Source organism: Anarhichas minor, unplaced genomic scaffold (genome assembly GCF_050575085.1).
Source record: "Anarhichas minor isolate MPS153535 unplaced genomic scaffold, ASM5057508v1 ptg000028l, whole genome shotgun sequence".
Lineage (NCBI taxonomy): Eukaryota > Metazoa > Chordata > Actinopteri > Perciformes > Anarhichadidae > Anarhichas > Anarhichas minor.
Genome location: NW_027466474.1, coordinates 591,711 through 616,547, shown reverse-complemented (window position 1 = coordinate 616,547; position 24,837 = coordinate 591,711). Strand labels below are relative to the sequence as shown.

Sequence of the window (24,837 nt, the reverse complement as noted above, 5' to 3'; positions counted from 1 at the left end):
TTATGTCTAGGGCTTTTATTGTGGTTCTGATCTCGTCAAGGTTCAAAGGAGTAATATAGTTTGCTGCCTTTGTTCTGACTATGGAACCTCTGTGTGTTTGTTTTATGAATAGAGGCGCAACTCAACCCGTTCTGCACAACGTGATTGAAATGTCCTGAAAAATAAAACTGTCACTTTTGTTGCCACGTAATATTCACGTTCTGTGTGAAAGTACTCATGACATTGCGTCCGTGATATAGAAGTGTACACAGTGATGTGTCAGTACGTCATGACATCACTGGTGTGGTTACAGGTGCAAAAAAGAGCACACCTCAGAGGTGAAACAGACTTGAAACTGTCAAACAAAGACGTGACACAGTGAGACATAGTTTTTTAGCATTACTGTTTGATGTTACATTTTATAATTATATGTCACATTCCCGCAATTTTAGAATACCCCTTCTTGTACAGTAGTGTAGAGTTGTAAGGTGGGAAGAGTTGCTGGTTACGGAAGTATTTTTACCCACTCTGAATTCCCACTTCAGAAGTAAATCCTTCAATCATATCCCCAGTGCCCTTTAAAATAGAAACACATGTATCTCCTGGAAAATGTATCCTGTTTCTGGCCACCAGTTTAAATCATTTTTAACCTAAAAACCAGTTTTTTACATCACCTTGGTATGGCAAATGGCTTTAAATACTACAATACCAATGAGAATCAGCTGCCGTTGTTGAAGAGAAGAGATGTCAATCAGAACTACAGTTTTCTAACAACCGTGCTTTTTCACTATCTAACAGTCGTGACATGATGTATCAGAATCATCACATTAAACCAAAGTGCATGTTGGGAGTAATACAGTAGTTAACCAAAGGCCTGTACATTTATCAAAGAAGCAGATATTTTCTAACGCCGATGCTTATCTTCTTTTTATTGATTTTTAAAGCAGAGATGCATGTCTATGCAGGCTGTTGAAGTGCTCTGTCAGTCACCTGCCACTGTCTATGAAGGAAATAAATTGGACTTCTACTTTAGGAACCCTGAGTCCCCGAAATACCATCTCCAACTTCAACCTCTATTCAAACTCTATTGGCAACAGAAAGTTTAAGTTTAATTTAAGTTTTCCATGATCCAAGTGAGTCTGTCTTTTTCAGCAGAATAGACAAAGACCAAATACTCAGGCTGCTTCATTCGTTCGCCAGAGACACATTTTAATGAGCTGCTGTTCATTTTGACCCAAACTTCACTAATGAAGCTGCTCAGTGTTTAAAAGTACACGAAAGTGGCTGTAAAGAGTACTCACTGTGTGTATGAGTGAAACATTAAAGCAGGGAATTGAATAAACCTTTCCTAAACATCCTGTTTTAACATAAAAGCGGAAGAGCAAAGCTTTTATGAGAATCTGTTGATAACATTCCCTCATTCCCATGTTGCTAAGCCTACGGCACACACTCTTTATGCTGCCCAGCATGTTTCAATTCATCAACGATAGCTGCCACAGCCAGTGCAGAAGTGGCAGGAAGCCTACAGTATTTAAACCAAGCCAGCTAATATATGATTTATGGACTCCACTTCCCTTTGTCAGCAAGTCATCCCAGTTATAATGTAGCGAGGGAAATTACTCATTAGATTAATTACATTGGAAGACACATATGTACAAGTCAATAAGCCTGATTAACTTACATGTAATCAATACACATTTACAAGCAACATGCCAACCTGCTGACCCTGGAAAAATGTTTGAGAAACAGCCTGCAATCTCAGGATTACTAAGACACGCAGTGTCCATGTTTATCTTCAGTGCACAGTGCCCTTTTCCAGTCTGTGCATAATGGATGTTGGCGGCCAGCATAGGTACTATACTGTATGTACCTGAGCATGCGTCATGAATTATTGAACAAAGGTGATTTTGCAGAGTCAACAAGATGAGGTCCCAATACAAATAATCAGATGCAAACACAAAGTCATCATAAATGCTGGTGGCATACCCTAAAAGGATCTTAACAAAGGGGATCATTTAGGTCTAATGGGCTCTAAAGAAGATGCATTAAGTACTCATCTACCGTGGACACATACATTGCTGGTAGTTGGTGGTGAAGCTGTGCACTGTAACATATCTGCCCTGCCACATGTTCTCATAGGAGTAGTCTAAAATGGTTTTCTGCATGAGCAGAAATCAAACAGAAGACAGTACCTTTTCAGAATATCATGGAACAGCACGGATGGATATCTCATATGAAGAATTAATGTGCGGTTTTGGTGAATGATTGATAAACTCAACATCACTTATTCCCACTGTTTCAAAAAGTCATAGGGCAACTCATAAAAGTCTCACATAGTGACTGGCGTACAGTGGATCTCTTACTGTTGAATACAAGCAGTCCCCTGGCAAAGCTTATGGAAAGCTATCTATAAATCAGCAGGAAGACAAACAGAAAGAGGCGACCCTTAATAGTTGTGTGCGGCCCTAATGTGCTCTAAAGGATTGTGATAACGGTCTTGGATGTATACACTGTTGTGAATTATGGCAGAGAGCTTTGAAAGCATCACAAATAAATGTCTGCAGTTCGTTTCACAGAGGAAAAGTGTCATTGTTCCGATGCAGGGGATGTGTGCTAAACATCGAGCAACACACCTTAACAAACCTCTTTCCTCTGCTTCAGTCTGTTCACAGTTCTCAAGAGGAGTGTACGCCATTTTCGGCTTCTACGACAAGAAGTCCGTGAACACCATCACGTCATTTTGTGGGACGCTCCATGTCTCCTTCATTACGCCCAGCTTCCCTCTGGATGGGAATCAGCAGTTCATCATCCAGATGAGACCCGATATCAAGGGGCCTCTCCTCAGCCTTATCGAGTACTACAAGTGGGAAAAGTTTGCCTACCTGTACGACAGTGACCGAGGTAAGTCATGGACACCATTTTTGAAAGGATCTTTTCAGATCTGATTCCACAAACGTTACCACTAATGTTGGCATCATAAAATTACCATAATAATGACAGAGTCTAATGGAATACATATGTGGCTACGCAAGACAACTCGTCAAATACCAACGCTTGTTCAGTGACGCTCTAGGTTCCCCTCTAGCATCGGTTTTGGACATGTCAGGGAACACGTGTCAGTTTCCACTCATAACAGTCATACAATACAGTGTCTTTTCAACATTAACTTCCAACATAGGTTTACTTAGTTTTTAGGTTTACTTACACAACAAAACAACTTGGTTATGTAAGACATAAATGGTTAGGGTTAGGAAAAGTTCGTAGTTTGGGTTTAAATAATGCCGTTTGTGATGTAAAATATGTACTTTTGTTACATCAATGGCGTTAAGTAGGCTGCGTATGTTACATAACAAAATGAAAAAAGTAAACTTTGATTTGGTTCCACACAGAGATGAACAGCAGTCTGCTGGTTCAAATCCCTGTGTTTGGCCCTGCGCAGACTTTCAAGCTCTTTATACTATGTCACTTGCTCTGACCATTTAATAACGACGCAGAAGGGTTTACACTGGAGTTAACTAAAGGGTTCCCACAGCCCCGCTGAGTCATATCAGGCAGAGCTGCACTGACTAAGCTGCTGTATTCGACGAGTTGCGAGTGGGAACAGGTTGAGCTAAATATTTAGTGCTGGCAATTATTTCTACCTTGATTAAAAACTACATTGCCCTTTGAAAATGACTTTTTTCTCATTTTAAAGTGACATCGTCCATTGCCCTTTGCTTAAACAATGTGATTATGTCTCTTTCAAAAAAAGATTGCAACGGTTTGACCTCATGCAATCCAAAGATTGTGTTCAAACCGCTTCTTTCAGCACAAACACAACATATGCAAAACACACTGACTGTAAGCATGTGACACAGCACAGGTAAATCCAGGTAAAGGGCATTTTTGGTTTCTGACAAAGAGCTTGTCACATACAATCAACTATAGCCTCCTGTGTTTGGGAGTGTGTTTTACGTAATATCAAGGGGAGGGGAGGCAGTCATCTTTGACGTACAGTAAAGGTGATGTGCCCTGCAGCTGTGGACTTCCATACTCGTTCTACAAAGTGATTTGTTTGCCTTATGTGTTTATGCTATGAACACTGACAACTGAAAAAAGTTATATCTGGCTATATCTAGTTTTTCAATATTAGTGAGTAGTACCAAAGGAGAATATGCAAAACAGGATCTGTCATTACTTTCTTTTGATGATGTTTCTGTATCATTTAAGTATATATAATAATAGTATATATATAATATATACAAATATATTACAGAAAACGCCCATAACTGCCCCCCAATGAAAACAAGTTGTTTAATAATAAGTTGTTTGTGGGAGGCAGAATATCCGATTTTGAAGCAATTGCAAATCACAAATTTTAAATTTTAAAAAGTTTGTGATTTGTAATTTGTGAAAACCAGTGGTGGTATTATGTGAGATTTGGGGAGTTTAAGTTTTCCAATAACTTCATGTGCATTTTCCCAAAAGAATGACACTGTTCCAAACAGGTAGGCTATTGTTTAAGTGCTACCATTTAAATATTCAAAGATAAGTTCATTGTTGCTGTTCACATTTGCATATTAGGGGAGGGCATTACTGTATTCATCACAAAAGCCATACAGGAAGTGATACCGGTGGAATGTTTTACTTACAGTTATCTCTTTTACACATCTGACACTACATACACACACACAGGTTAGTAGATGGTGATTATGTGGTCACTACCTCTAACTCAATGTCAAGCTTCACCAACCTCCTGGTCTGCTAATTGGTTAGTATCATTATTGCACTAATTACTTGTCAGTCTGCACATTTAAGAAAAATCATAATTTTGCAGTTTCCTTCTCTACTCAGCCTGTGAGTGCACCTGTGATAGCGATCCCAATCAAGATCACGGACTGATTTACTGCAAGATGGAAATGATCCACCCTCAAACTGTAATATCCAGACTTACTTCATATTCAAATCTATTCCATCTCTATTCTTTGATCCCTTTCGTCAGTGATTCTTTTTTTCAATTCGAGATTGATGTAAATCTTGGAATTTTAATTTAGCAGGTGTTTAGCTGTCTGAATGGTTCTTCACATGCTTCATCAGTCTTCAAATTGTAGCTTTTTTCCCCACTTACATCTGGTGTCTGAATATCACACATGGTGTGTAAAGCGTAAAGACGATAACGCCAAATGAGGCTAAATAACACACAATAGCCCTTTGTGTGTTATCTCTCTTTGCTGTGTCATGTCACTCATTTCGTGGTGTCATCTGCTAATTGTTGTAATCTTGGAGAACAATGCAGCCTCCTGCGGCACAGAGGGACTGTCCAGCACTGAAAAGGAAATCTCTTCCAAAGATAGTGTTCCATTGTATTTAAATAGCTTCTTCTGTGAAAGAACACAATTAAAACCTCAATCGTATCCAGTTACAGTGGAATTACACTATCAAGTCTTTTCTTTTTTCTTTCATTCTAATAGGGATATTCGGCTTTCAGGTTACACCTCCTAAGCCCCTTTTTTACTCCTCATTTTAGAATGAAAATCATTCATTATTTGTATTTTCTGCACACTAAAAGGTAAAGAGTTTTGGGATAACTTCCAAAAAGCACTTTGCGGGTGTTGAATGATTCTTGATGAAACCCCAAAGATGGCTTACCAGAAATCTGACTAATATACAGAATGTCTTAATGTAACAGGAAGTGGGATCTCTTTCTATGCACTTGTGTTTAGGCTGAATACTGTGTAGTACCAATGGTTTAGGAGGGATTTAGTGCATTTCTGCTCTGTATTAGCTTTAACTTATTGTTTGACATCACTTACAGTCTTACCACACATGATCTATCTACAGTATCCCCCTTATGCTATACCTTCATTCTCATCTTTTTTCAACATGCTTTTCGTCCTCTTCTCCCAGAATCCATTGCTCATCCTCCCAGTCAGCCTTGCCCTGACTGACTGTCCCTCTCCAAAATCCGAGGGCAGGTTCCAACCTGCTGTTTTAGATTGTCCTCATGCTAATGCTAGTCCTGACCCGCTGTCGCTACTGTACGTCCGCTGTGGCACTAAAGGGCCTGTTGTGCATATTTCATCATTGCATGGCTGTCTAATTAGGTCAATGTGATCCACTCATTCCCATGGCAACAGAAGTGTGGAGAGAGACACAGAGAGAGAGAGAGAGAGAGAGAGATCGTAAGTCACTGAGCGAGTCAAAGACGGAGCCGAGGAAGACGAGGCAATAGAGTTGCCACTGGTTATGATGACTTCTATTTGCACATTGAGGCTATTGGCTGAAGCAACACTACTGTTGTCAGCCAGTCAGTTTAGATAATGGATGCACTGTATGTGGGCGTATAGGCACAACTGAGCGTTGTGTTTTGCATTACTTTGGCTCACTGAATGCCTACATGTTCTCTTTGATAATTTAGCACTGTCACTTAGAATAATATCTAATAAAGAAAGAAAGGGAAGAAAGAAAGAAGAGAAAAGGACTTTTTTTACAGTCTTTGATCAACATTCCTATAAGGAATTGTGTTTGATTCTGCATTTGACCATTTACACCCAATTTCAATGTTTAATGCCCTTTAAGTAGTGAGTGTGAGACCCCTCACAGACAAACAATTCAAAACTGTGTCTTTCATCCATAACCTGGATTTATGTTTGGTTGCCTAGTCGGGCTCTAAACTTAAAGCTGTTTTAATTCAACACAGTCTCACCGCAGTTTGTGAGATAGTCACAAAATACAATTGCTTTTGTGTACAGACACACCCATTGTGTCACTCATCGCAACTTCTTTTCGGGGCAACATTAAGCGACAAAGAAAAAATCATATTTATGCAACAAAACCACTTAGTAAGTTTTAGGAAAATCTTCAGGGTTGGACTTAAAATATATACGTACAGTTTAGGCAACAAGACCAGCTAACTATTGCTAAATCAAATAGTATATTCATCTTGAAGGCTTAAATAGACACTCCATTTAAATTAACAGTGGATCAAATTGCTTTGTGTTAGTGAAAGCTTTTGAGAGTAGTGATTAACTCATCTGATGCCCTCAGCTCTACGTAGCTTTGTGAGGAAAACCAAGCTTGCGAGTTTGGGTGGGCCGCCTTTAACTGTGGCTATAGCCATTTTGTTGATGTGGCTATGCCTTTAGTTTTTGCTTTAGTTAAGCATCTTACCTGTACCCATCCCAGGAGCCGGGTACAGCCAGCAGCTTGCCCTGTTGCAGCCAGCGGCTATGGCTACATTTGGCTCACGGCCTTTGAACAAAGTGGAACATTTCTTACTTTTGTTGACAATGTATGTATCCATTTGCATGTTTTGATGGTTTTAATTTGTATTTTTCACAATATCTGGGAGCGGTTATAATACCATTTTCAAATTCAAATTACTTTAACGGCAGCACTACTGCCACACTACTACCTATAAGCACTTACCAATTGATTTTTTTAGTGGCGCTTCAGTTGGTGTTATGCAGAAGGTGGATTATGTATACCTGGGGAACGATGCTCAACCTTTACCACTGTGGATATGTGAGGAAACAATAGCTTGAAGCAAGCTTATGAAGCCGGTATTGAACTGCTTTCCTCTATGCATTATTTATGAGGCTTTACTTGCCTCATTTGAATAGTTTTCCATCATATTTTGCATATGATCATACAGTCACATCCATCAACTCGTCGAGATGCTGTTGATCAAGGAGTATTGAGTTAAGGTGCATGTGTGATCACTGGGAAAGAAATAATCTCCTCACTCGGATAGAGGAAGTTATGGTTTATTGTTACTCCACCTTCACAGTTGTGATTATCTCTATGCTTTATCAAATTGCTGAATTAAAAAAATGCCATTTTGCATACAGTTCATGGATTTCTCCCCTGACCTTTTAAATTCAGTGCAACTTAGTGGCAAATGGGCAATCGCATCAGTACAATGGTAGCGCTCTGCCTGTTTAAATGGATGGCATAATGTTGGCTGCAAGCCAAGACACAACATATGTCTCATTCTAAAGAGGAGTGATAACAAACCGTTCTAATCCAAGGGGAATATGCTGCATACAGCAGTCTTTGAACTGCAGAGGAAACCAGCGGAGCCAAGTCTCTGCTTGAGTTCTGTATTTAGAGGAGCAACAAAGGTTTTTATTATTTATTATTATATCACAAGGTTCATTGTACGGATGGACTGATAATATCTAGAATAAACTGATGCGCAGCAGATTGGAGAAAGAAATCCAAAACATTCGAATTGTATAAGCAATGGCGTAGTGGTCTAGTGGCCTTTTGGTTGTTTTGGGGCTGATAACTCAGTGGTAAAGACACCTATGGAATTGTTGTTGGATAATAAACTGAGTTCATTTTTGTTAAGTACAGTAGTCACTGAGTAAATCTGAAGGCACATTTGAATGAGCTGGACTGTAATATAACAAACGATGAATACAAATAATATTACTAATGAGTAATTAATAAAAACGTGTTGCTACAGTTACCTTGTGCCCTTATTTAGAATACTGGTTACACTGTGGTATAATTGTCTAGTTATTCAGTTTTACTGAACACCTGCCAGCCAAACATATACATACAGCATATAGCCAACATAAACATTTTCTGTGACGATTATATAAGTGAGGTAGTTATCAAATAATAATGCACACAACGCAAGATGCAAAGACTGTGGCTGCACTGATGTGAAGCTCTGGGGAATTTCCCTCTGTAGCATGCATTTTTAATAATCTCTTATCGAAAAATAATGATTCAAGGATGGCCCCACTCTCATATGGCCCAATGGTCAAAGACACTACAGAGAATTAACTGTAACCATCATTAATGTAGAATCAAGCTTTACGCTTACATTTTGCTTTTGTCCTCTATGTAGCTTCTCTTTAAATCACTCTAAATTCAAATTATCTCATTTAATAAGCATTGATGAAACAGTCAAATTTAACCACACTCTAATGGCCTTACTGTAATTATGATGTATAGTTCATTCAGATAAAACTGCAAGTCCCCATTTTCCTCCCCACCATCATAAAACCATTGCTGCATCGCATGAAATTGATTTTATCTGTAATTCACCTCACTGTAGCAAGGAAACGCTCAACCTTTTTATCAAACCTCTCTCCAACGGCCCGCTGCAGACCAGGGATCAATATCAGAGAGATATTCAGCTGTGAAACTAGATAGAAAAGGTGATACGAACATAGGTTCAAATGGAGACTCTAGTCTTGGCCTTTAATAGACTTTGCTTCAGATTGATGGAAAGGTGCTACATGTAATTGATTTGAAAAAGTACAGCATGTTCTTTAATGTATCCTTTTGTTTTATTGGTTTTGGAGTAAAGAATGAAACAGTTGAGCTCATAAGATGGTATTGATGTAAAGATTGTTGAATAAAAACACTCAACCGCTTCGACAGAGGACAGGGATAAGTTGCTCCAGGCACAGTGCTTCGATTAAACACATTCAGTAATTTCTACTGGTGGGAAGCCAGTGAGGGATGAGGGAGGGATGGAGAACGACACACGCTTGTCTACACCTTCCCTAAAGGCCAAGAGAAGGGTGGGGAAAGGGAATGGACACATGTCAGTCCATTCTGGACTTTAATCTCCATTAAAGGTCTGTTTACTTGCTTGGACTGGAGCTTTCAACCATAGTATACACTCTATATCTGCAGAAGAAGTTTGCTTAGTTGTCATGGAAATGTAACTCTTCATAATTTCGACACCCATTTATTGGTATATGTTTATAACCGCTGATAATGCAATTTCAGTTGGCAGATAACATAACATTCAAAGTAGGTGATCCTGAGAACGTTTAGTAGTTTTACACCATGTTGGTTTAAACATTGAGCTTGACAGTTCATACTTGACTTTGTAAACAGTGAACATCTTATGAAGTGATGAAAATAATGGAAGGATTATGGAAGGCTTGAACATCTATAGCTCAACTGAGAAATCTTCATCTGCTGATAAAGGCTGTGGTATATGGTGAAAAGCTTAAGTGGACCTTCAGTAAAAATCTAGAAAGAAAAATACTCAAAAATGGCCTTTTTTAACTTTTGGTATTGGAGCAATGTAGTGTATTGTCAGACCCATTTGCCTCCCACATGTTGGTCAGGTTCCTACCAGAACACCGGTGAGTCATCCTGATGAGCTCCTTACATAAGGCATTCAGTCTGTAAAACATCCAAAGGGTTTAAATAAGCAGACAGTCAATAGTCTGAATTGAAAGAACTATGTTTAGCCATGCTTTTGAATAAGTCTTGTCTGACACATTTGTTTTGAGTTTATTTTCACATCTTTTCTACGTCCGCCTCTGGTGTTTGTGCTCTATTGCTATGACTTTCCTTCTTTGTGGCCACTTCTAAAGTTTGTATGCGACTGTGCCCTTACAACAGGACACACAGAAAACAATATACAACCAAAAATACCCCATTACCAGACAGCTGGTTTCAAATAAATGGGAAAGGGCAACAAAGAAGAGACAATGATACTGTGCAGAAACACAATGCATGAAAACCTTTTTATTCCTACCTTTCCATTGGTTCCATTTGTAGAAGGATACCTCTGAAACCAAAAACTCCAATTGTCTTCACTACCAAAGAATACAACGGATAAATCAGTCAGACAGAGAGCTTGAAAAATGTTTTAACTCCACTTTCCGTCCTCAGGCCTAACAACGCTGCAGATTGTTCTGGACACAGCAGCAGAGAGGAAGTGGCATGTGACAGCAATCAACGTGGGAAACCTGAAAGACGAGGGGAAGGATGAGGCCTACCGCACTCTGTTCCAAGATTTGGAGAACAAGAAAGAGAGGAGGGTGATCCTGGACTGTGAACAGGACAAAGTCAAAGACATCATGGAGCAGGTAAAGAGTGTCTTGTATCATTCTGTTCACGTTCATTGAGAACCTACAGAAGGAGTTTTCGTGACGTGATTTAGACTGCTTGGTTGTCCAAATTTAACAACGTTAGCACAGGGATTTTAGTGTTGTTGTGTTGTCTTTCTTTGATATGTCAAAGTGAAGTGTCAGTGAAGCAGCTTTGTATTTCCCTGCTGACACCAGACTTTCAAGCGAGTTAGGTGTCCTGGGGTTCAGGTAAAGGAATATGGGATGCTCCAGCTGTTGGAACAAATAATGCACTGACTGCATCAGTCTGCTCTCAGGAGACGGACTGTTGCTCAGTTTGTCTTTTTTTAACTTTTCCATTCCACATTTGGCGTGTGAATGAAGTTTAAGATTGCATAGACCTGGGTGAGGCGGGCCTCTGGTTTGATGGTAACTCAAGGAGGCTAGTATCTTTTCTTTTCTTATGATCCTGTCTTGACTATCAGAAACATGGAGGGACACAATGGAGGGAACAATAGTTCACATGTTGCCTTTTGTCTGCTTCATGATTATTACAACAATCTAGCATCTCACTTTTTTCAAAAGATAGGATTTTGATTCTACTGCTGACCATAAAGGCCTCTGGTTGGGTTGCTTCTGATATGATATACTGAGTGGTGCCTCAATATATTTTGGAGATATCCCATTGCCAAAGATATCAGAATGCAAATATTAATCAATGCATTGGTAGACACAAGTCGAAATACCTCATTATGTGTGAATAGAATCAAGAAGTGTAAATAACACTCAGAAATTATCTGCAGTATTTTTTTATTCATTTTATGCAGGAAATGCTAACAACCCTATTGTCCTTTAATTTCTCCTGCAGGACAAAAGTGTTTTTTAGCCAAAATATGTGCATTTGATACAGCCTTTATAAAAACAACATTGTCACATGGACCCGGCAGCCCAGCAGATGTTGAAAGGCACCATAACAATTGCACTAATTGTTCATTCAGGCTGTAAACAAAACTGCAATTAAAGGCAAAACAGATGCATATAAACAAGTTATATTTACTTCACTTTTTACCCAGGAGAGAGGCTTATCGATTAGCATTTAAAGCATGCCAACGTCTGTTTAACCAAATGCTGAATGAAATCAATGCCCTCAGCCTCGGTGCCTGTTTATCTGGGAAAAACAGAATCCGTTCAGGTGGAGGTTTTTTGCTTCATGTCAAAGACATTTACGTGGGAGATACAAGACGTTATTATTCAAATCTGCTTCAAGTAGCGGCCCTGACGAACGGAGGTGCCAGTCAAGCAGCGGGATTAGTTTCAGGTGTGTCATTTATAAGAGGTACAGAAATGCAACATAGCTGATATATTTCTGTTATTTTCTGCTTTTCTGCTCCACTGATAAGGGAAGTGTATTCTCAATTGGATACCTCTGTCTAGCAGTATTTGTGACTGTGAACACCACCGTTTTTTTCATTCAGTGATAATACCCTGGACTGTCAGCCATGTTAGGGTTGCAATGTCTGAATATAATGGTTGATTTGTTTTCATTACATTTATGATTGCCTTATCTCTGATTATCAGACTCCTGGTCCATTAAAGAATTGCAATGCAAATTTTCCAAAAATAATAATGACAACATACAGCTTTGAAATGGCTTTTAATCATATTGTGAGTTAAAAAAAAGCCCAAATTGTCTAAAATAACTTCTTTCAAAAACCTTTATAATGCTATCTTGTTTGCCCAAGACTTGTTTCTTTATTCCAGTGGGAGCTTATACTTTGTGTGTCTCGTAACCCTACAGGTCATCACAATTGGCCGACATGTTAAAGGCTACCACTACATCATAGCTAATCTGGTAAGTTGACACAGCTTCTACATTTGTTCAAAGATTGTGTTATCACTTTGTATGTTTCCAAAAATGTTTCTCATAGAAAAATAACTTAATTTTATGTTTTTCAGGGTTTCATTGATGGGGATCTAACCAAAATCCAGTATGGCGGTGCCAACGTGTCAGGCTTTCAGATTGTTGATTTTGATGATCCTTTGGTGTCGAAGTTTGACCAGAGATGGGAGGCCCTAGAAGAGAAGGAATATCCTGGTGCCGACGATAAAATAAGGGTGAGTTTTCTTTCTTTTTACCTATTGGCGGGCTGGGATTGTTGAGTGAAAATATCTTCATAAGCACTTAAAAGTGGCTCATTTGCTCTAATGTAAGTAAAAGTATGCTGTTTCCATCAGCATCACCCAACTTCACCACTGTAAGTACACACTGTGTGCATTATTAAACACCTCTCGAAGTAAAGATTCTTATGCACTGTTACACTTATACATGCACACATTTTCCCATGAGCTGAGTTTTGGTATGTATACTACATTTATCACTTTATTTGCATGCAATGTAATTGAAATCAGGATGTTATGATAGTTACCGCCCCTCCTTGTCCTTTGATGTGACTAATATAGTACCAGCTCTCTCTCGCCTCCCACTCTTTGTCTCTAAACTACTCACTGTAAACTTCTCACATTGAAACATGAGCCATCGGCAACAATATTCTCCCACAGTCTGTCTGCAAAATTGTCAAAGTTCAAGATCTGTTTTATAGCCACACAGCTAGGCTGCTGCAAGTGGTTCAAGTCTGGGTGAAAAATCACTCTGACATTTACAGCTCAGAACAAACTAGTGCAGCTCATACCATAAATACAGCAGGAAAAATAAAAGACCACCAGACATAGGCTATAAAATACACTCTAATTAGGATAAGATGCTTAAATGCCAAGGAGGATGAACAGAGGGTGTGTTGTTTGTGTGTTTAGAACTTCAGAGGAGGATATTCATGTTGGTCCTCACTGGTTGGCAAGTTGAATTTAATGGCACAACTTGGAGTTAAAGCCTCTTTTGTCAACTAATTATTCAAACCCTAAAAAATTGATGAGGCGAGGTTGTGTTCAATATCCATGCTTTGACTTGAGGCACAGACGTGACACGTCCTATGTAGTTTGCCTCAAGACATTGAAGACTAATATTTAGAAGCATGGATGCAGTTGAGAGAAGTCACAAAGCCATCTGCAGTGAAGTGTCTCATTCCTGCTAATTGAGACCCCACAGATTTGTTCTTTTTGCCCAAATGGAATGAAGTTGTTGGGAAATCTGCCCGGCCATAACAAGTGACAAAAAATAACTATGTCCTGGAGGCTCTCACCCAACACCAGTGTTAGATCTTTTGCTTCTCATCTATTTGGTATCCTTTGGTACTAAGCAACCTTCGGCTGCACTGGTAAACATGAGCTGCCTGCACAGTCTGCAGTTTACTGACATCCATTTTGTGATTTCTTGGTCTTAAAGTTCCAATTTAACTGTCACTGCTTTAAAATGTATTAAAAGTGAAGAAAACTGTTACATCTTGAAAGGCTAAGACTGAAAATGAATTCCAAATCCTAAAAGGCCAAAACAAATAACATTTGCTTTAGGTTTTAGCAAAGGTTACTAAATCAGGAGACAAACTTTGTGTTTTTTTGTTGTGGACTATTTCCAGTTGTGGATTTGATGCTCTTTTGGCGTATTTATGGTAGCAGGACATGTGTGGGTTCAACTCAAACTAAACTACAGAGCCCATGAATATTATGTAATGAAAGAACATGTCATCTGTTGCGACAGAATGGCTGATTGATGAGTTTTAACAGTTCTCGAACAACACAGGAATAAGCTCTATCACGCATAGGAGAGTGTTAGCTTAATTCCTACCTCTCTGACAACCTCATTCCTAACTTCTTTTTCCCCATTGTTCTGCTCTAGTACACATCAGCGTTGACTTACGACGCCGTGCAGGTGATGACGGAGGCCTTCCGCTACCTGCACAAACAGCGCATCGACTTCACCAGGAGAGCCAACAATGGTGACTGCCTGGCCAATCCTGCTGTTCCGTGGGCCCAGGGAATGGAGATCGAACGCGCGCTGAAACAGGTAACACATTACACGTATACACACACATCCTTTTGTTGGTGAAGCCGTGTTGCCGTGGTAACAGCAGATCTCCCTCAGGAAATGCACAAAACACCGACAGAAAGTACTTCACATTGAAAGACTGAGGTTTTCACCATGCTCAGATATGCTGACAGCTATTCTTCAGAAGAGACACAGAGGTCTACCCAGAGACTGTCCTCTGAGCGTTGAATCAAGATTAGCTTCACTCCTGCTGAGAAATCAAGCTTGACAGACAAAGTGAAGCCAAAGTGTTTTTTGGTTGTAGTTACAGGATCTGAAGTCTGCCTTTGGAGCAAGTGATAAAAGATCTCACTAGAAAATCTGTCAAAAACATAAAAGATATTTTCTGAAGAAAAAATGCCTATGATTTTGCACCAAGGGTTCAGGATCATCATTGGATTTCGATAAGAGCAATCAACCAACTCACCAACCGTGTTTCCTACAAAATGACTTTCCCATACAACTAAACTGCGCTCTGAATTACGTTTCGAAAGGGAAACTTTTTCAGTTAGGTGTTGGCAACAAATCTACTTACTTGGTTCGATGTAGTAAAAAACGTGATGGTTTGTCTTAAAATTACTACAAAATTAAAAACAAACAAAAACGCAACTAAAGTACAAGGTCAGGTTTTAGCAACAAAACTGCTGCTTGGTTAGGTTTGGTTGACATGGGACACCATGGGGACATGGGGACACCTGGGGAATTATTTGGGTTTTTTGATCCTTCATTAACGTGACTTCCTCCCTATGCTGACTTCTGCAAACTCATTTAAATTATTTTGTGATACGTCAAAAGTAAGAGTAATCCACGATTAAAAATGTAATCCACAATTACGTTTACCTCAAAAATTATAATTCACAATGCAGTTGAACTGACAGGATGCTCAAAGGGTATCTCTACCACTCTGACTTGGCCTCCCTATTGGCCATGTGGCTCCGTAGAGATGGGCGTCTACAACCAAATTGTATCCAGGGTGAGATTTTCGCCAGAATTGATCAGAACTTGGCCTTGATGCCTTCGACTGCTACACAGGAGGGCTGGATATGCATATTAAAGGTGAGGAATAGCAATCTTTAGCCACCCCATCGGTGCAAGACAGCGGACACAGGGTCGGTATCAATCATATCCGATGATAAGCACATATATTATGCTCATGTGTTATGAGAAATTAAATCCATTCAACATGTTTTTGAGGTTTTGGTAAAAACACTGCATTTAAACTGATTTAACACAAAAACTCCACAGGATACCTATAAGCTTCCTTCTGGTCCTTCCTGTTTTGGCCCATTTATTATTTAAGTTAATAAGAGAAGAGATGGAAAATATTTTCCAAGTATCTCAACACACTCATGACTTCCTGCTGCTTTGTAGCTGGGCATGAAACACCATTTGAAGTAATTTTGGATCTTGGCACTAAGGCTGCAATCACATCAAAACAGGCGTTACGGCAATATAGCGCAGGGTTGTGTGAAAGTCTCACTTAGTTGCACGTTGACACCAATCTACTGCACAACAATTAATGTCTTCCGTTTCCTCATGGCTGGGTTGTACAGATTTGGATCACCAGTTACGCAGCCACATCAGCATGATGTAGGGTTGCATTTCTCCAAAAGTTTATTGTGTTTCAACTTTTTGCTGCAGGCCGCGGCATTTTCTTTTTTGCCGGTACTCCCTGCAGTCCCTAGAGCCGACGCTCTTTCATTCAGATTATTGGGAGGATTGGCATTTTCGCCGCAACGCCAGATTTGGTAGCCTAACTTTGTAGAAGATTAGAGAATAACCAAACACACTTTACCTCTTGGACAATAGGAAGAGTGCACAGACTTCTCGCATGCTTACATGCCTCCTTCTACTTCAACTTACATACAACTAAATCTTTCAAGAAGAATGCAGTATGATGAATTATGCAAAACACAAAAAAATGTTTTCATGCGACTGAGCAATCATTGTGTACATGCTGTGTTAGCCAGGTTGCAGATGTCATGTTGTAAAGGTTTGATTTTCCGTCTCTAAGGTTCGTGTGGAAGGCCTGACAGGAAACATTCAGTTCGATCAGCATGGCAAGCGAGTCAACTACTCAGTGAACATAATGGAATTAAAGACCAACGGTCCCGTAAAGGTCGGCATCTGGATGGTTAAATACGTATCTAATTTAATATAACTTTTTTTTTCCATCTTGTGGATGGTTTAAATTTGAGGATCAGATTATGTAAAGCTTAAAGTAGCACTCACACGTTACATGGATGTTATTGTTTTTCCTCCCAACAGATTGGATACTGGAATGAAGTTGACAAAATGGCTGTCACCAAAGTGGATGTCTCAGCAAATGACTCAACAGGAATGGAAAACAAAACAGTTATTGTCACCACCATCTTGGTAAATATCAGAATATATGATTGTATAACTTAGTTTAAGCTTCTTTAATTGTCTTTCCAGTGTCTCCCTTCTGGTGGAGCTGGGGAAACAGTTGGAAACCTTATTTGATTTAGACTGAATTTGCCTACTATGGAAGTATTTTTAACCTCACATTTCGTTTTAATGAGAGGTTAGGCTTTATGAATCTTGTCTTCAGAATGACAACCAGAATACCAGGCTACTAATCTCTTGCGACAAGTATTTGTTTTGTGTTAGACTAGTGCCCTCTGTATTATGTTCTCATGATGACGTGTCAGCCCGATCTGAAACCCTTGTTTTTGAAGCTGCGCTTAACATTGTAATTTCAAACCTCTTGTGCTGAGTCCTGTTTTCTGTTTTTGTCTCTGTCCTCCAGGAAGCTCCGTATGTAATGCTGAAAAAGAACTCTGACCTTTTTGTAGACAATGAGCGCTACGAGGGTTACTGTGTAGATCTGGCTGCGGAGATAGCGAAGCACTGCGGCTTCAAATATCAACTGAAAATAGTGGGGGATGGGAAATATGGAGCCAGAGATGCAGAGACCAAAATATGGAATGGGATGGTTGGAGAGTTAGTGTACGGGGTGAGTTGTCTTCATCAAGATGTCACTTAAGTCTTAATTAATACCGCATGCCACTTACTCTGGTTATTTTGTCCTTTGGTTTGATAGAAAGCAGACATCGCAGTGGCTCCTCTGACCATCACGTTGGTCCGAGAGGAGGTGATTGACTTCTCCAAACCCTTCATGTCTCTGGGAATCTCTATCATGATAAAGAAGCCTCAGAAATCCAAACCTGGAGTCTTCTCTTTCCTGGACCCGCTGGCCTACGAGATCTGGATGTGTATCGTTTTTGCCTACATCGGTGTCAGCGTGGTGCTGTTCCTCGTCAGCCGCTTCAGCCCATATGAGTGGCACACTGAGGAATATGAGGACGGGCAGATCCAGACCAATGAGTCAACTAACGAGTTTGGCATATTTAACAGCCTCTGGTTCTCCCTTGGAGCCTTCATGCGCCAAGGCTGTGACATCTCACCTAGGTAGGTCAGAAACGTCATTGACTGCCATGTTATTCTCTGTTTAATTAACCAAAAATAATTTGTTTACAGAACTTCAACATATTACTTTAAGCATAGATGTTGTATTATTGCACACTGCAAAGGGTGAATCATCTTCAAGTCTTTGTCTTTATTTGTGAACGCATTCTTTACAATGGGTAGGATTTCAAGAAAACTCACAGAAATCAAGCATCTGGCCACTACAATGAAACGTTTTGACAAAACTAATGAAGTGTTCATTGAAGTGTTAAATCGAGATGACACTGATCATTGATTGGGTCATAGGGTGGCTTCATTTTTAGGCTATCATGTTTACTTTTAAACCTTTTTCTTTCACTTTTCACTTATTCATTCACTTGCTTCACAATGTTCTTTAAGAAAAGTGTTTTAACATACATGAAACTTCAGTGGAATCACGTCCACTCACTGACTACAGTTGTAGAATCTTTTGTTAATAATTAATGATTTGATAAAACAGACAGTGTCAAGTTCTCTTAAACGATAACAAACACAAGTGAATGTTTCTTCTTTTGTTTTTCCAATAGGTCTCTGTCTGGACGCATTGTTGGTGGCGTTTGGTGGTTCTTCACTTTAATCATTATCTCCTCCTACACCGCTAACTTGGCCGCTTTCCTAACTGTCGAGAGGATGGTGTCTCCCATTGAAAGTGCAGAAGACCTGGCAAAACAGACTGAGATAGCCTATGGGACCCTGGACTCTGGCTCTACTAAAGAGTTTTTCAGGGTAAGAGATACTGTCTTTGTATTCTACACCTCTGGAAACAAGGCTGTAGGTTTTAGCCTTAGTAGCTGAAAGGCTACTTACTTCACCTCTTGATGAAGCATGCTCCTCTGCTGAAAATCGGATAGTGCATGACCACATGAAAGTCTGTGCTGGAAGTCTCAATCATCCCTCTATGTATGCAAGTGTAAACGTACCTAAAATTCATGTTTGAGGGCCCTCTCCCCCTAAACGGTGTGAGTAATGCAGCCTCCGGAGGCTTGCGCTCAGCCCTTTTATAGAGTGATCAATTCTCAATTGGATCTCAATGTGAGCACTGTAGACACAATCATCAATACCAGAGGTAAATGTATTCAGGTTGAATATCTAAAAACAAGACAAATTATAATGTCAGGTGTAAAGAAGTCAATGTGCTTGGAAGCTCTTATGACCTGATCGTACTAACAGCAGGTGCTTCTACCATTGTTTTTTTTTTTCCAAAACAGCGCTCAAAAATTGCCCTCTTTGACAAAATGTGGACATACATGCGCAGTGCGGAACCCTCTGTGTTTGTGAAAACCACAGCCGAGGGGGTTGTGAGGGTCCGCAAGTCCAAGGGGAAATATGCCTACCTGCTGGAGTCCACCATGAACGAGTACATCGAGCAGCGAAAACCCTGCGACACCATGAAGGTGGGAGGCAACCTGGACTCCAAAGGCTACGGGATCGCCACGCCGAAAGGATCCTCATTAAGGTGGGTGGAATAGTATAACAATGTGTCCAATGTTGTTATAGTATCCCACCTACCCTGATGTAGCTTTGCTTATTTGTCTCTGGTTTGTATAAGGAGATGAGGTAAAGCCCCTTCCCCTTCAAATTCTTTAAAAACCATTGCAATTTATTGTAAGTCGATAAATTGCAAAACAAAAATGTTTTTTTTTATATATATATATATATATATACATATATATATTTGAATAATTGACAAATTTGCTGCAATAGTTTCCCAAATTGTTATTGTTAATGATTTAGAGTGTCTTATCCAGGCTGGATTTCAGCTGGTTATTTAAGACGTATTATAAATAATTTAATTTTGATTTGAAACTTTTCTATTGCTTCACCCATTTAATCTAAATTTATATTTCTCTCCTATAGTCTTTATGTCTAGTACTGTCCTAGCTTATGTCTTTTTACATGTTTCTATATGCTTAACATGTTGCCTTGTTGTTCTGCCCTTTTTCTCATTTGATTGACTTTGAATGATTGATGAGTTTGTATATTTCTGACAAGATATTTTAGGAATGTATAGTTAAATGTCTGTGTTTTGCTAAACCCTTGCAGTACACTTGTTTTATTTAATGACTTAATGAACATTTCCTTTGTGGAAAGAAATTGGAAGTTACTAAAAATGGTTTACCACCCGTTAATTGTGGCACTGCTTGGGTTTCAATATGTATTTTATATGCATTTGATAATGTTGAATATTGAAACCATTTAGATATGTATTAAGATAGCAATAGTCTTTTACTAAGTGTGCCCCTCAATTGGATCAGTTGCACTAAAAACTCCCTCCATCTCCAAACATAGTATAGATAGATATATATTTTAATGGGTTAGTTGGGTTAGGTGGTGATTTCTTTACGAAATGTTGCATGTTTTTGACATATTTCCATGAGGTCTAACCATTTCTTCCCCGTTACTGCTGTTTTGCTGTCTCTCTTTTAGTGGAGTCACTTGCCAGACACTGTTATATGTATGTTGTGGATGTGAGTACGTTGCTGTAGCCACTAGTCCCCCTAGTCTTAGCACTCTGTCCTCACTGTTGTGTTACGGCTAAGCTCTGCCACCTTTGACAAACATTCATGTTGCACTCACATTTGATCCTGATTACATGAGATAAGCTATTTTGTGATAGAACTACCCAAATACCATGAGAGGGGAGGGGGGGTTAATAGACGTAAATCAATTTGTTTTAATCTCTAAAATGAGGGAGTGATAGACAGACAATTGATAAGTGGCTCACCCTGTCTTACAAGTATGTTTTATCGTTTCAAGAAATGCGGTTAACCTCGCAGTACTAAAACTGAATGAGCAAGGCCTGTTGGACAAATTGAAAAACAAATGGTGGTACGACAAAGGAGAGTGCGGCAGCGGGGGAGGTGATTCCAAGGTCAGCCCCAGTGAGCAAAGTGATGGGTAACTCAATGCAACTCCCAAAAGTAAGCAGCAAACCAGCACAGGGTCCAAATCCACACTGACAGCAGGCCAGTCACCTGCTGAATCGGCTGCACAGCCAGCAAGCCTCAGCAACGTGAATCATCAGCACGTACACATGCTGTAGCTGACAATCAGGTTCCCTAAAGAAAGTGCAAGACATGAACCACGAGTTCAGTAGTTTGGCCTGTTCCCATTGGCTCACTGTACTTGGAGATACAGTATATCTGTTGCCCTTGCTGCTTACTTCAAGGCGATACGTTAATGCACATTTGGCTCTGCAAAACTCGCTTTTGCTTAGGCCAAATGGCGCATCAACGTCTATCGCCACTGCAACGGAAAGAAGAGAAAGAAATGTAAGAAAGAGAATCAAAGACAGAAAAAAAAGTTTAATCAGTGTAAATGTAATAATAACATAAAATAACATTGATAATGTTATTTATGTTATTTTCCACGTGAAGAACGCCAGTAAACCTTGCAGTATTGAAACTCAGTGAGCAAGGAGTCTTAGACAAGCTGAAAAACAAATGGTGGTACGATAAGGGTGAATGTGGAGCCAAGGACTCTGGAAGTAAGGTTAGTCGCTGCAGGTTCTATGTGATTCAAGCACACTCATAATTATTAGTGGGAATGACCCCATTTAAAGTAATGATAAATCATTTCAAGCAAATGCACAAACAAAGCATGAGATGCCTTGGTAAGATGTAATTTACTAATGCCTGCAGACCTACTAATGATTAATACCATTTATATTATTTTATAATACAGTAATGCATGCAATGTCATTCTTGAAATGTGCACTTCTTTATCAAAATGACCCGTTAAATCCTCTTTTTACAGCCCCCCCAAATTTCCAAAGACAAATGAAATACAAAGTTTTTTTCTTACAAAAAAGCTTTCATGAGATATTTATGAATTTTTTAATTTGGACACAGCTACACAAAGGAAACGCTCACAGCACAGAATACTGAAATCTGACAGTGATTGGCTAATCTCTGGACCATCTATTAAGGGTGTCCAATGGTGTTAAATGTCCTCTCTGTTGTATTTGTATCACTGTCTTCCACTGTGTACTACTCTGTGAGTCTTGTGTTATTTTTATGTTTTGTTTTTTTTGCGTGGCCTCGTGTTGATCTTAGTGTGTTATTAATGGAGTTCACACTGATTTCACAGACAACAGTTGCCTCTCACTCCTGTCACTTAAACTATATCACAAATGATGAGAAATCCACCATTTTTTTAAATTCAAAATAATAGCAAACCGCTCCTTCACCTACCCTTTTTTCCAGTGTTAAGCTTCATGAAATCAACGACATCAATTATTAATGAAATGATCCGTGTGAAAAAAAAAAAGAAGAACTTTGTTCTGAGTGATTCTCTTTCCTCAGTCGGCACTTGTTTCTTTTCCTTGATAATTGATACTCACCTCTGTCTTGTCACTTAAATACTCCCAACGTTAAAACATGTAACTGTAACTGTGTTGTCTATGGCTGTCATGTTATTACTTTTCCACACACAGTTATCTTGTGCACCACTTTGACAAGGTAGAGCCCTATGTATCCATTTGGCGTCCACCTTAAATGAATACATGGGTGTTTTTATAAGCTAAAGAAAGCTCACTGTACTGTATGTGTCAGACCCCAATTGGTTTATTACTAAGCTGTCTTCCTTCTTGTCTCTGTCTATAAGTAAAGGTATTTGAGCACGTTTGTAACAGCTTAGCCCTTTGTAATGGGCAACCCATGTAAATGGTCCTTGTACAGTACAAATTTCGGATGTAGTCCACAACACATAGACTTTATATGCACTGCATACAAACTGCTGCTGCATTTCATTATGATTACAGTACTAACCCTACCCCACTACATTGCTTCAAATTTACCCAAAATGAAAAAGCACCTGTGTGTTATGTCTTGTTATTTACTGTGCTTTTTAGATATTATTGGCTGTCAAAAATTGTATTATCATTATTAAATATAGTGGTGCATTTTTGTGCATTTTTTTGTCGTGGTTGTGACTGTTTTATTCATGTGCATTTTTAAATCTTTCAACCTTTTCACCCCTGCCATGCCGCTGACCTCTGTCTCGTGTGCACTTCGCAGGAGAAGACGAGCGCTCTCAGCCTGAGCAACGTGGCTGGCGTCTTCTACATTCTGGTCGGAGGACTCGGCTTGGCCATGCTGGTGGCCTTGATCGAGTTCTGTTACAAGTCCCGAGCCGAGGCGAAACGAATGAAGGTGGCAAAGAATGCACAGAATATTAACCCAACTTCCTCGCAGAATTCACAGAATTTTGCAACTTATAAGGAAGGTTACAACGTATATGGGATCGAAAGTGTAAAAATTTAGGGGGTAGGGAACGAGGTTTTAATAAATTCCCCCCAAATGCACGCTTTTATGGCTCCATCCGTCCCATCCTTCAGTGTTAGTGAATGAAGAGGTTGGCCAAAGGATCGTATGTACTGGTGATTTATGATTTAATGAGAGAGAAAGAGATATCCCCCTTTTTAAAGATTAAAACTGTGTTCGTTCATTTAAGTTTCCTTGCTATTTGAAACCATTTTCATGTATGACTGTTGATGGCCATGCTTGTTAATACCTCTGTCCTAGTAACACATTTCAACAATAATGCTTGCAATGACCATGCTTAAGCCTTTACATGATCATTTAAATCGTGCATTGTGTTACCCATTGAGATCATGTTAAGTTCTCATCGACATTCTCATGTTTTGAACATTTATAAACTTTTAAGCTTTCAGATGTGGCGATGCTCTAACCTAACATGTTGCCTCCTTGTTTGTGTATGGGATTCTTGTGTGTGTGAATGTGGTAATGTTTGTGATTGCTTGTGTCTGTGCGTACACGTGACTTTTGTGTGTTTAGATGACCTTTGGGAACGCCATGAGGAACAAAGCAAGACTTTCCGTCACTGGGAGTACTGGGGAGAATGGTCGGGTGATGACTCCAGAGTTTCCTAAAGCTGTCCACGCTGACCCGTACGCGAGACCTGACATGGGACTAAACGTCAGCCTGACAGATCTGTCCTGATCAATGAGAAACTTCTGAGTGCCTTACAATGGTTTCAATAGAGCGATTTTTTTTTTTTGTCCTTCCCTCCCTCCTTCTGTTCTGCCGCTTTTTTATGTTTCTGTCTGGTGAAAAAGGAAAAGTGGGAGATGGAGGCTTCATTTTGTGTCTCACAAAGACTTGTATTGTTGCTCTCTGTCTCTATTTCTCACCGTATAAAACACCTTTCTCTCTCTCGGGTTGGAATTACATCTCGGAATTTAAAAGGGAGGCTCTTTTTTTCTAAACTGATGACACCACACTTTCCTATCTAACTGCCTGGACTGGACTGAGATGGAAATGAGGGCTTGATTGACGGCAGGGGTTGCTTCTGGGAGTAAGAGTTTCAGTCATCTCAACTGCGTGAGTGTGTGTGTGTGTGCGTGTGTGTGCAGAGTGTGGGGTTGTGTGTGTCAGGGGAAGATGTCGTCATAAACACACCGTTTCTGTAGCCACCACCGTCAAACAGGATTTTCAAGCACACTTGATATCATCTGCATTAAGATGTGAAATTGTCCTTTTTTTATAAGAAAATCTAGAAAAAAGTTTATTGAAAAAAAATATTTTTATGTATTTTCACAAAATAGCTTTTAAATAAACTTGCTTACATACTGGTTGG

General features: G+C 39.5%; 1 protein-coding gene across 3 annotated transcripts in view; it reads left to right on the top strand.

Moving 5' to 3' along the window:
- Window positions 1–24,631, top strand: part of gria2b (glutamate receptor, ionotropic, AMPA 2b) — a 44,622-nt gene extending 19,991 nt beyond the window's left edge. Inside the window, exons 3-16 of one of the 3 annotated variants that reach the window (XM_076103105.1) lie at window positions 2,641–2,880; window positions 10,612–10,808; window positions 12,589–12,642; window positions 12,747–12,905; window positions 14,581–14,748; window positions 16,784–16,888; window positions 17,038–17,145; window positions 17,540–17,746; window positions 17,834–18,201; window positions 18,765–18,963; window positions 19,446–19,693; window positions 20,995–21,109; window positions 23,256–23,390; window positions 24,036–24,631. In XM_076103105.1, coding sequence (XP_075959220.1) covers window positions 2,641–2,880; window positions 10,612–10,808; window positions 12,589–12,642; window positions 12,747–12,905; window positions 14,581–14,748; window positions 16,784–16,888; window positions 17,038–17,145; window positions 17,540–17,746; window positions 17,834–18,201; window positions 18,765–18,963; window positions 19,446–19,693; window positions 20,995–21,109; window positions 23,256–23,390; window positions 24,036–24,200 — 2,468 coding nt within the window. In that variant the 3' untranslated portion in view covers window positions 24,201–24,631. Of the gene's footprint in view, window positions 1–2,640; window positions 2,881–10,611; window positions 10,809–12,588; window positions 12,643–12,746; window positions 12,906–14,580; window positions 14,749–16,783; window positions 16,889–17,037; window positions 17,146–17,539; window positions 17,747–17,833; window positions 18,202–18,764; window positions 18,964–19,445; window positions 19,694–20,994; window positions 21,110–21,614; window positions 21,730–23,255; window positions 23,657–24,035 lie in introns of those variants that run through there. The other 2 variants (XM_076103107.1, XM_076103106.1) reach the window with 2 other exon arrangements.
- Window positions 24,632–24,837: the final 206 nt, after the last annotated feature.